This window comes from Poecilia reticulata, chromosome 9 (genome assembly GCF_904066995.2).
Source record: "Poecilia reticulata chromosome 9, P_reticulata-male-v2, whole genome shotgun sequence".
Classification (NCBI taxonomy): Eukaryota; Metazoa; Chordata; class Actinopteri; order Cyprinodontiformes; family Poeciliidae; genus Poecilia; species Poecilia reticulata.
The window spans coordinates 35,344,606-35,357,105 of NC_088838.1; the positions used below are offsets into that span (position 1 = coordinate 35,344,606).

Below are 12,500 nucleotides of genomic sequence, written 5' to 3' on the forward strand. Positions count from 1 at the left end.
TAACTGGTAGTTAGCTGGTAGTTAGTCAGGTAGTTAGCTGGTAATTAGCTGGTAGTTGGTTAGGTTGTTAGCTGGTAGTTAGTCAGGTAGTTAGCTGGTAATTAGCTGGTAGTTGGTCAGGTAGTGATCTGGTAGTTAGTCAGGTAGTGAGCTGGTAGTTAGTCAGGTAGTTAGCTGGTAATTAGCTGGTAGTTGGTTAGGTTGTTAGCTGGCAGTTAGTCAGGTAGTTAGCTGGTAGTCAGGTAGTTAGCTGGTAGTTGGTTAGGTTGTTACCTGGCAGTTAGCTGGTAGTTAGTCAGGTAGTGAGCTGGTAGTTAGTCAGGTAGTTAGCTGGTAATTAGTCAAGCAGCTGGCTGGTAATTAGCTGGTAGTTGGTTATGTTGTTAGCTGGTAGTTAGTCAAGTAGTTAGCTGGTAATTAGATGGTAGTTGGTCAGGTAGTTAGCTGGTAATTAGCTGGTAGTTGGTCAGGTAGTTAGCTGGTAGTTGGTCAGGTAGTTAGCTGGTAGTTGGTCAGGTAGTTAGCTGGTAATTATTTGGTAGTTGGTCAGGTAGTTAGCTGGTAGTTAGTCAGGTAGTTAGCTGGTAATTAGCCAGGTTGTAGTTTAAATCTCCTGGTTGGTTAATCTCACAATGTTTCATAAATAATCTCAGTTTGTCAATAATTCTGAATTTTCCAGGATTTTTTCCAAGGTTCGGTCTAAAGTTTCTGAACTATTTTTTCTGGTATCCCTCCGCCGGGCGGGCCTACCTGTCCTGCAGGGACCCATCCCCGCGGTTCGGAGCTCCGGGTCGGAGAAGGCGGCCTCTCGGAACCGACACAGGTTCAGGTATGTGGTTCCATCGCTGCCGCACAGCGCCCCCTGCTGCTCGCACACACACACCTCCTCCTCCTCCTGTTCTCCTCCCGCGGCTCGGTCCGCCTGGCACCGTAGCCCGGTTCCGCACAGCCCGTAGAACCGGGCCCGGGCCCCCGGGTCGCAGGCCTGGCCCTCCAGGTTCCCGCACTCCGCGCAGCAGCCGCAGCGGTCCGGAACCAGTCCGGCCCGGCAGCCGCGGGGCTCCGGGCACAGCTCCGGGTCGCACGGTCCGCAGCGCCCGAACCCGGTTCCGTTGCCGCCTCCTGGCTCCTCCAGCAGGTCCAAGTTCAGAACCGGGTCAGGGATGGAGAACCGGACCGGAGGAGCGCCCCGGCAGAAGAGCGGCTCCGGAACCAGAACCAGGACCAGCAGAACCAGCATTTCAGGTCCGCTCAGAGCTGGTACCGGTTCTGACTGAGGTTCTTCTCTTCAGAACTCGCAATCACATTCCAGTCAGGTCCAGTAGGAAATACCGAACCGAACTGGGAAATCTCTGGAAAAATTGACCAGAACTTTCAGTAAACACAACAAAAGTTCGGAAAAAGTTCGGAAACAGAACCAACAGAACCAGAAGATAAAATGGGTCCAAACCCAAGAAACCTGCTGATCCAAACAGTCCGGGACCGGTTCTAATCAGCCGGACCGCAGCGGACACAGGTCAGGTCTGACAGAATGCAACTCGCTGTTTCCGGTCTGACCCTTCAAAATAAAACTGAGCTGCGCGGATTCCTGGAGGTTTTCATCCCGACCAGAAAAAAAAATCATTTTTAATAATTTAACCAACTTGAATAATAATTTAACCATTTAAAAATAATAATTTAATTATATTAACACTTTAACCATTTTAATTAATATTAAAATGTTTTAAAAAGTTATTTCATGTTCTTCTGGTTCCGGTCCAGAACCTTCTCAGCTCCTCCCGGCAGAACCCCGCTGTCCCGTTCTGCTCCAGTCAGACACACAGGTGAAGAAATGAAACACACCCTCACCCAGTTCCTGGATGGAAGGCCAGCAAACAGCCAGCAGCTTTTACTTTGAAGGAGTTCTGTCCGTGTTTCCGGTCTGATTCTCAGCAGCTGGATGGTCCGAGCGGAGCAGCTGCTGAACCCATCAGCGGCTTCCGCAGGTTCCCAAGGTTCTCCAGGAGGTTCCAGGAGATTCCAGGCTCTCCAGGAGGTTCCAGGCTCTCTAGACTCTCCAGGAAGTTCCAGGAGATTCCAGGCTCCCTATGCTCTCCAGGAGGTTCCAGGTTCCCAAGGTTCTCCAGGAGATTACAGGCTCTCCAGGAGGTTCCAGGAGATTCCAGGCTCTCCAGGAGGTTCGGCTCTCTAGACTCTCCAGGAAGTTCCAGGAGATTCCAGGCTCCCTATGCTCTCCAGGAGGTTCCAGGTTCCCAAGGTTCTCCAGGAGATTACAGGCTCTCCAGGAGGTTCCAGGAGATTCCAGGCTCTCCAGGAGGTTCCAGGTTCTCTAGACTCTCCAGGAGGTTCCAGGAGATTCCAGGCTCTCCAGGAGGTTCCAGGAGATTCCAGGCTCTCTAGACTCTCCAGGAGGTTCCAGGAGATTCCAGGCTCTCCAGGAGGTTCCAGGAGATTCCAGGCTCTCTAGGTTCTCCAGGAGGTTCCAGGTTCTCCAGGAGGTTCCAGGTTCTCCAGGTTCCTGACATTCTCCTCCAGAACAGAGGATTTGATAACGAAATGAAACAAGACAGAAGTTCTTCCTGGGTCCAGCGGGTCGGTATGCAGGGTATGCAGCGCATCGGGGTGCAGCACCAGAGGGGGCGCCAAAACGGCGCCCATCTATGTTTTCGTATATATATATATATATATATATATATATATATATATATAAAAGTCCCCAAAAGAATCATAAAAGAAACTTTTGCATTTCAACAATATAAACATGAAAAGGCTAAATAAAGAAAAAACGAAATAAATCCACCTTTCATCTAAGAAACAATTAAGGATGAAAAGACATGAAACACATTGAACACTTTGACTAGGCCAGTCTCCGTGCTGTGGTAACCATGGAAACCAGACTGGAAGGAGTCAAAGCGGCTGGTTATCGTTGGGAAGTTTTTTAACTGTTGAAGCTTTTTCAATAACTTTGCTGATGAATGGGAGGTCAGAGGTCAGAGGTCGGCCTGTAGACGACGACATCAGGTCAGATTAAGATTCAGCATAACATCCTAAAATGATTTTAATCTGGCATATATTATATCACCTTGGTGGTACGACCCGTCTGAAGGACGGGGTGTACTTTCTATTTTAACCAAGGATTGACTTCATTCCTACTTGGTCCGTCGTCCAGGACAACCAGAGGATCTTATTGGCTAAAACAGCAGCATTCCTGTGAACGTTTGTAGCAAATTATGAATCTGCAGCTAAAATCCTTCTAAGATCTCAGGACTTCTGATCAGAGGGTTAATAACTGATTAATAACTGATTAATAACTGGACATAAAAGATGTTTAGCAGGTTTTTACAGAAGGTGGAACTTTTTCCCGGAACTGGAAAACGTTTCTATATTTTGTAGATTTGGTTTCATTTCTGCTCTCAGCCTTTTGATCCAGTTAAACAAATATTTCAATAATCAATTCATCTGATTGATCGTTTAAACACCTAAATGTGTAAAGATGTGAAGATGAATGAAATGGGAAAACGTTAACAGAATATATTTCTGAAAAAATAAACATGAGAAATTTGTATTTGACAGAATTTCATAAAGAATAAAATGAAACATTTCCTGTTTTTATCCACACAAAAAGGAAGCTGAGCCGTTTAAACTGAAATAAATATTTATTACTGTAAACTCTTTATGCACAGGATCAGGAACAACAAACACTGACGTGCCATTAATGAGGTTCCTGTGACCACAGCGGGTCACGTGACCACACAACCAGCCAATCACAGAGCGGCGTGACGGAAAACTACAGACAGGAAATAACTTCTACAGTCAAACTGACCTCAGATCAACTGATTCTAGACTGGTTACAAAAACACGTGACATCACAGAGTGACGTCACAGAGTGACATCACAGTGACATCAGAATATATCCATCGGAACGAGCTGCTTCTCAGCTCCTGTATTTACTTCAGTGCAACTGAAACAGCAGAAAATCGATCAGATTCTTCAGTAATTCGACGTTCAGACTCAGATTTTAGGGTCCAATTTAAAAACCCATTAAACAGTTAAACTGTTTTTATAACTTCAAACACAGAATCCAAGAAGAAATAAATCATTTCTTAACTTTCAACATTTTAGATGCTTACAGTTTGTTCAAGTTTTAAATTAAACTGTCAAATTTAAACTATGGAAATCAAATGATAATTTGAATGAAAATAAATATACAATCAGTATATCTATAGGAATACATAGCACATTATATAATTTACATTAGAAAATTAAATAATTTTAATCAAGGAGAATTAAAAATTGCTGTCATAAAATGTCTGCTAAACATTAATACTGCAATCACTTTAATAATTACATTTAAGGTGAATTAGTTTTATAATCCTGGTACGAAAATTTAAACAAACATTTTATAAAGTTTACAAAACAAACAACGTAAATATATTGGCTGGATTTTTAGTGCATTATATTAAAAAAATCTATTCAAGTGAAATTCGGAAAAATTTCATCAGACAAAAATAAAAAAATACAAAAAATGTCAAATCAAATATGAATCATAAGATACATTTAGAAAGTGCAACAATTAAACGGAACCAATAGTTTTACTTCCCATGTCGTGATCATATCTAATAACTCAAGTTGTAGTTTAATTAATTATTCAGAATATATTTTGGTTCTGTTTCGGATCGGTGCAGCACCGGAACCGACCCGGTTCCGAGCGCTCCGGGCCGGCAGGGACTCACATCCGACTGGCTGAATGAGCCTGCAGACGGTTCGGTTCGGTCCGGATGGAGACTCTGGAGGTTTTGCTGCACCACGCGGTGCCGCGGGCGGAGCTTCCGCTTCCGGGCGGAAACGATCCAGATTTCAGATGTTTGGTCAGTTTTTAACCTTAAGAACCGAATCGTCAGTTGGCAGATCTTCACGTTCCGCCTCAGAATGAAAGAAGACGGTTCTGGTTTAATAAAAATCGTTACAGTCAGTTTTAAAAAGCCCTCCTTAACTCCGGACCGGATCCCCTTCAGGAAGAAAGGATCAGATCCCAGGGATCGTTTGGATCATCTGGTTAAAAACTCGTTTTCTCTGTGTAAAGTAAAGGACGAGATGAACGGCGGAAACACAGCAACAAATGGGCTCTTTGCACTTACGGCGCTGACGTCACATCCGCATAATGCGGCATTTTTGTTTCCTCTTTGAGTTACCATGACAACTAGAAAAGACTAAGTCATATTTCAGACCCAATAATAAGAACATTGTTGTCTTCTTAATGCTTTTAAGTTTTCATTAATTTCCAAACAATCCTGAATTAAGATGGCGGCTTGTAAATATCCGTCGCTACCAGTTGAAGCTAAAGCTGCACAGCAAAGTTTGCAGCCTTCGCTTCAGTCCGATCAGCTTCTTCAGCCTAAAACTACCGGATGGTGAATAAAGGATCCTGAGTTATTTCCATGGAGTCGCTTCTGTATTCAGCCTGAAACAGTTTATGGGAACCAGAGAGCCGAGCCACTGATCCGCCTGAACATCCTGCTGTAAACACCGAACTGTCTGAGCTCTGAACAGGAAACAAAGGTCATAAAACTAGATAACATTAAGAAACACGGCCATGTTTTTCTAAAAGCAGCAGCTCTGAACCTGAACAGCTGAACCAGATCTCTGACTCCAGAGCTGCTGCTGTTGAGCTAAGAGGCTTTTAGCTCCGTCAGGCTGCGGAGCTAAAAGCCCGAACCGGAACCGGAACCGGAACCTCCCCGTTATTGGGTCTCTGTTTGATACTAACGGCAATAAGGTAGAAACATTGTCTGTTAGAATGGACTAAAATGTTTAGGTACTTAAATATCAAATTTTACAAGAACAATGTCTGAGAATATTCCCTGCTAGCATAAGCTAAAGCTAATGTTAGCCACAAAGTTTAAGTAAAACTCACCTTCGTGTCAGTGAATGTATAACGAGGCTACATCTTAAAACCTTCCTCCTGCTGACTTGTTGGGGCTTCGGATCGATGTTCATCATTAACTGTTACCTTGGCCAAGCCCTGCAGCACCGAGCGTAAAATTACATTTTCAAGAGACCGGAAACGACCAAACCGCTTTTCCCCGAATGTGGAAGTTGACGTGCAAAGAGTCCATCGTATTTCTTCATTTACCAGCGGTAGTGACGTCAGCGCCACACACCTGCAGGGATTGTAACATTAACACTGTAGATTTTCACTGTGAATATTTTTATATGGCCAGGACTTAATCAATTACAGCTTTTAAAGAGTTAAAAAGTGTAATTCAATTAATTCCATACCAAAGTTCTGGCCAGAACCTTTGAATTGTGTTTCTGGTACACTGAGAAATCTGACGCACAGCTACATCCGCTAACAGCAGCAGGAAGCCGTGATCTGATTGTGTTCAAGTTGTTCTAACAGGAGTTAGCCTGTCAGGCTAACGCTATGCTAGCCTAAAGTTGCATCTCAATGCTAAACGTGTAGCAAAAAATGGGTTTAGAATTTAAAATGTTGCTTACTTGGCCGATATATCGTCTGTCAATTAACAGTGACTAACAACAAACCCTTCAAAACAAGACTTCTTTTCTTCGTCAGAAAAGTCAAATGTTGGTGATCGCAGGTTAAAACGGTTCCAGTTGGAAAAATGTAGCTTTAACAAACTTATTAATAACCGTAACGGATAGTGGCCCAGTCCAATCACAGTCCGATGCATCTGCAGGCTGATTCAAACCTCCAGGAACCTGATCCCAGAAGCGCCGAACCAGGCAACCTCCAGACTGGAAACCAGTGAACTTCCAGCAGGAGGCGGACCGTCCCTGGCTTCAGCAGAGCCACGGCGGCCGGAAGTGGGCGGAGCCTCGGGGTGGCTGGAAGGTTAGCTTGTTTCAGGCTAAAGCCTTCATTTTAAATTGAATGGGATCTGCATTGGCATTGGGTCCAACCCGACCCGGTTCTGCTGGGCTCGGTTCTGATCGAATTCTCAGGTGGTATGTGGGGCGGATTTAACGAGACAGAAAGGAGAAAGAAAGCAGGCGGCCATGTTGGGTTGGAAGTTTCCATTCAGGGAGGACTCCAGAGATCCTCATGATTTCAGGTCAAAAGCAGCAAAACGATCTTTTCTCTTTGAATTTGTTTGGATTTAATAAAGATCAGAACCGCAAGATGGCAATAAATCAGCACCTCTGTTTAAATTCCATTATTAGGAGTTAAAAAACTGAAAAACACAAAGTTATCCTGACTTTCTGGGAATTTAGTCCTTAGAAACGAGATGTTAAATACACAAATTTATTAAATTATTTTCTAAAGTTAATACTTGTCTGATTTAATCATGAAACTGTTAATAGTTATCTAAAATAATAACCTGAACAGAGTTTAAGTGAATAAACTCCTGCAGCTCTGCCGTTTATCTTCAGGCGTCTGTTCGGACGCCAGCCAGCAGAGGGCGCTGCTGCTACAGGGGAATTCAGAATGACTAATTGGGGATTTAAGTCAATAACATTGCCTAGAAATAAAACTGTGAGCTAAAGACTCTGGATAAAAACTTCAATATTTATATAATGATAAAATTAATTATCTCAAATAAAATAAGATGCTGAAAAATTATTTGAAAACAAAATGAGGAAACAACTGGAGGCAAAACCTACAAGTGAAACTTTCTAGTCGCGATACAGGAAATAATTTTTCTGTCTGGTTATTAAAGCTTCATCTAAAGATGAATTACTTCCATCATTCATGTAAATCAATGTTATTTTTCTTAATTTGATTTTAAGGAACTTTATGTTGAACTTGTGGGTCAGAACCGCATGAGTTTTACTTTTGATTAAAGTTTAACATTAGTAACTAACAATTCAGTCGATCACTGGCTTCGTTTTCAATTTAGCCAACAACTTTTCAAATCAATTCTCCCTTTTATTGGTTCCACTTGGAGTTCTGATCCAGAAACTTCCTCTGGATCCACTGGATCCACTGCCACAGCTTCCAACATCATGAAGCTGCTGCATCGTGAAAAATCTGGGAATTTTCAACATTAAAGAAGCAGAAATGTAATTTTGTGTGATTTCCTCCAGCTCACCTCTGGACTGGAAACATCGGTGACCTGAATTTAACCGACTGCCAGACGCTAAAGTTTGAGGGATAAATGTTATTTTTATCCCAGTTAACGATGCAGACGGACGATGAATTATTCCTGAATGCTGAGCAATGCGCTCCCAGACCAGTAGGTGGTGCTGCAGACTGACTGGAGAGGAAACGGCTGCTTCCTTCCTTCTTCAGAGGCTCCACCCACTTAGCAAAGCCCAGGGATTTGATTGGTCACAGCAGGGAAGTGTTTGTTGATATTTAAAGGAAACAGCATTGATGGATTTATGAGCTACAACCATTAAAACCAATTTAAGCTGCTTCTGGAACTGGTCAGGACGATTGATATGTGTGTGAGAGGAAACAGGAAACAGAACTATACAACTTCTTTCAAAATAAAAGATTAGTGGCTACAAGTGGAGCAATGCGTGTGTGTGTGTGTGTGTGTGTGTGTGCATTGCTATGATTCTGAGGACCGTAGGGTAACCTGTCCTTATGGGGACACATGTTGGTGTGGGGACATTTCTCAAAATGTCCCCACACCAACATGTGTGAGCGTATGTGTGTGTGTGTTACAGGATTTCTCACCTTGTAAGGACCATTTCCCCTACATTGTGAGGACCCACTGCTCCTCATGGGGCCCAAAGCCCAGGGCCCCATGAGGAGCAGTGCTGTCTTAAGGTTTGGGTCAGGCTACAGAAATGCAGGAGAAATTAATGGAAGTCAATGCAAAGTCCTCGTGAAGGTAGAAAGACGTAAGGAGTGTGTGTGTGTGTGTGTGTGGCTCAGCAGCAGCAGTGCAGCTTGCTCGCCCTCTGCGCCTCTCTCTCTCAGACCACCGTGCTGACGGAGGGATCCGATAGGTTGAGCTGGCCGGTGATGTCCGTCGGGTACGGCTACAGTGGAGGGACAAAAACAGGGAGAGACAGAAAAACAGACGTGAAATGGACGTTGACCCAGCCGCAGGTTCTGCCTGAGCTCACTCTTTCTGGGTCGGTTCTGATCCGGAGCTTCTCTACTGAACGGCTATCAGCAGTGGTGGAAGAAGCCAGACATCCTGCAGCAGCTTCACTGATGTCCATCCCCCTCATGTTCAGGTTCCCTCAGATCCAACTTGTTGGACGTCTCGCCTCCATAAAGCAGCTAACGTTCTGTGACCTGCAGTACCAGCGCAGGGCTGTAGGGGGCAGTGTGACCTCAAAGGGAAAATCTGTTGTTGCTGCTGAGATGGACGGTTTGTTCATAGCGCAGAAGATCTTCCAGCCAACTGCTGGTCAACTTGCACTTACATGATGGACACAAAAAAAGCTAGCTAGCTAGCAAGGCTATTTTAGCAACTAGTTAGCGGTAGCTGCAACTTTGTCCTCACAGAAAAGTTTTACGATAAAAGTAAATGGACTGAACTTATATAGTGCTTTTCCAATCATTTCGACCACTCAAAGCGCTTTACACACAGTCACATTCACCCATTCACACTCACACAGATCGGAAGCGTACAAGAGATTAAATATTCTGCCATGGCGGCCAACCTGGCGAGTTCTGGACTCGAGAACATGTTGCTGTCTGGTGGGACTGTCAGAGCGGGAGGTTGGCGGGTAACAGAGGCTATTAGCTTACCACCCATCCATCCATCCATCCATCCATCCATCCATCCACCCATCATCCATCCATCCATCCATCCATCATCCATCCATCCATCATCCATCCATCCATCCACCCATCCATCCATTTCATCCTCCATCCATCCATCCATCCATCCATCCATCCATCCATCCACCCATCCATCCATCCATCCATCCATCCATCCATCCATCATCCATCCATCCATCATCCATCCATCCATCCACCCATCCATCCATTTCATCCTCCATCCATCCATCCATCCATCCATCCATCCACCATCCATCCATCCATCCATCCATCCACCCATCCATCCATCCACCCATCCATCCATCCATCCATCCATCCATCATCCATCCATCCACCCATCCATCCATCCATCTCATCCTCCATCCATCCATCCATCCATCCATCCACCCATCCACCATCCATCCATCCATCCATCCATCCATCCATCCATCCATCCACCCACCCAATCATCCATCCATCCATCCATCCATCCACCCACCCACCCATCCATCCATCCATCATCCATCCATCCATCCACCCATCCATCCATCCATCCATCCATCCATCCATCCATCCACCCACCCATCCATCCATCCATCCATCCATCCATCCACCCACCCACCCATCCATCCATCCATCCATCCATCCACCCACCCACCCATCCACCCACCCACCCACCCATCCATCCACCCATCCATCCATCCATCCACCCACCCATCCATCCATCCATCCATCCATCCATCCATCCATCCATCCATCCATCCATCCATCCATCCACCCATCCACCCACCCACCCACCCATCCATCCATCCATCCATCCATCCATCATCCATCCATCCATCCATCCATCCATCCATCCATCCATCCATCCATCCATCCATCCATCCATCCATCCATCGTCGGGTCGGGGGGGCAGCAGCTTCAGAAGGGAGGCTGAAGTTTCCCGGAAAATGTGAGACTTGACAGCAGAGCAGGTTTCTCCACCACCGCTGATGAAGCCATTCGCTCTAACCTGGAGTCTGTCTGCTCAAACAGGAAGTGTGTGTGTGTGTGTGTGTGTGTGTGTGTGTGTGTGTGTGTGTGTGTGTGTGTGTGTGTGTGTGTGTGTGTGTGTGTGTGGTGTGTGTGTGTGTGTGTGTGTGTGTGTGAGGCTACAGTCGGTCGTGCTTGCAGAGGAGGACAGAGGCAGAGTGTGTGTTTGCAGTCTGGACACCATTTAAACCCACTGAGAGAAAAACACTCATATAGGAGGTAAAGAGAAATGAGTCGGTCCAGCAGCCGCATCCGTCCCTGAGAGGACAGCTGTCTCTGTCTTCACATGCAACTGAGGACAGGAGGACACCAGAAAGGACAGAGGAGAGCTGGTGCCGGAGTCTGAAACAGAGACGGGTTAGAGGACAGAGACATGTCTCCACCGGGCGACCTGAGGACGAGAGGCTGGACGTTAGTGGAGGAAACAGAGAGGGACAGGACAGGAAGAGACAGACGAGACAGACACGGGACACCACACAGGCTGACCCTCTTCCCTTCTCCTTTGCAAGAAGACGACACGATCAGTGTGGGACTACAGCTGGACCTGACTGCCTGCAGGCGTCCAACACGCCGCCTGTCTCTCTGTCTCACGGTGGGAAGCGGAGGGACAGATGTGATGGGGACAGAGAGGACAGGAGAGGACCGAGCCGATGGGAGGGACAAAAAAGGAGGGAAATAAAGGAGTGAGGAAGAGGAGGGGACGGACAGGAAGCGATGGAAGACAGGAGGACAGGTGGTCTTCGTGTCCTTACCGTGGCGTCCCCGGGGCCCAAACGGCGTTTGAGGTCGGAGGTCGAAGTGATGGACCTAAAAGAGGTTTGGGACTCTGGCTCTGCTCTACCACTTTTCCTATCCTACAATAGATCATACGATAGGCGCACACACACATTAACAGGCGGCAGAGACACTGCAGCTAACACGCAGGCCAGCAGGGGGCGACAGGGTGATGGGCAGAACACCGAGGACACAGAGTGAAGGAACCAGAGAGGAGCAACCAAACGGCCGCCATGTTGGGAGGGGCAGCAGCTCTGCTACGCTGGTTTTTCTGACTTCAGCATTTCCTGGTTCCCTTTGCTCCTTCTGTTTTACTGTCAAACAGCAGGTGTGATGCGTAGCCATGGCAACGGAGTATTGTTCCTAAACAGGGAGCAGCTGATCAGCATCTCATAAGCTCAAACACCTGAACTTTGACCTCACATCCCAGAGGAGCTGAAAGGGGCCAACGCCACTCACAAGATGGCGGCCGCTTGACGTGGGAGTGGAGAGAGAGCGGTTCTTCTGGCTGCTGGATGAACGGCAGAGTCTCCTCAGGGAAAACCTCCAACATCGGCTGACTGATTCCGGTTCTGTCATCAGAACCTCGCCCTGGATTCACAGTGGAACCACGGACTGACCCGGTTCTGCTGCTGCATCAGGACTCTTTCACTGGGGGGTGGTGTGGTGGCGCAGGTTTGATTCCCGGCCAGGTGACCTTTGCCACATGTCTTCCCTTCTCTCATTACCCGGTTTCCTGTCAATTCACTGTCACATAAAGAGTCAATGAACCTCAGCAGGTCCTACTGGTCCTACTGAGCGCGCTCCGTCCTGCAGGTCCTACTGAGCGCGCTCCGTCCTGCAGGTCTTACTGAGCGCGCTCCGTCCTACTGGTCCTACTGAGCGCGCTCCGTCCTGCAGGTCCTACTGAGCGCGCTCCGTCCTGACAGGAAGCTTCATCCAGCAGGTCAGGGAGAACAGGGTGGCCCGCTGGATTTATTCCGCTAATTTAGCTACGATACAATAATGA

General features: G+C 46.5%; 2 protein-coding genes across 8 annotated transcripts in view; both read right to left on the bottom strand.

Moving 5' to 3' along the window:
* Positions 1 to 2,164, bottom strand: part of LOC103460559 (kazal-type serine protease inhibitor domain-containing protein 1) — a 4,087-nt gene extending 1,923 nt beyond the window's left edge. The window contains exon 1 of one of the 2 annotated variants that reach the window (XM_008402788.3): positions 751 to 2,164. In XM_008402788.3, coding sequence (XP_008401010.1) covers positions 751 to 1,240 — 490 coding nt within the window. In that variant the 5' untranslated portion in view covers positions 1,241 to 2,164. The remainder of the gene's footprint in view (positions 1 to 750) is intronic. The other variant, XM_008402790.3, reaches the window with a different exon arrangement.
* Positions 2,165 to 3,637: 1,473 nt separating this feature from the next.
* The window catches only part of grin1b (glutamate receptor, ionotropic, N-methyl D-aspartate 1b), a 58,052-nt gene continuing 49,189 nt past the window's right edge, over positions 3,638 to 12,500 (bottom strand). For 4 of the 6 annotated variants that reach the window (XM_008402785.3, XM_017303398.2, XM_008402784.3 and 1 more), the window contains 2 exons: positions 11,470 to 11,571; positions 3,638 to 8,952 (listed from right to left, as the gene is read on the bottom strand). In XM_008402785.3, coding sequence (XP_008401007.1) covers positions 8,887 to 8,952; positions 11,470 to 11,571 — 168 coding nt within the window. In that variant the 3' untranslated portion in view covers positions 3,638 to 8,886. The remainder of the gene's footprint in view (positions 8,953 to 11,469; positions 11,572 to 12,500) is intronic. The other 2 variants (XM_008402787.3, XM_008402786.3) reach the window with 1 other exon arrangement.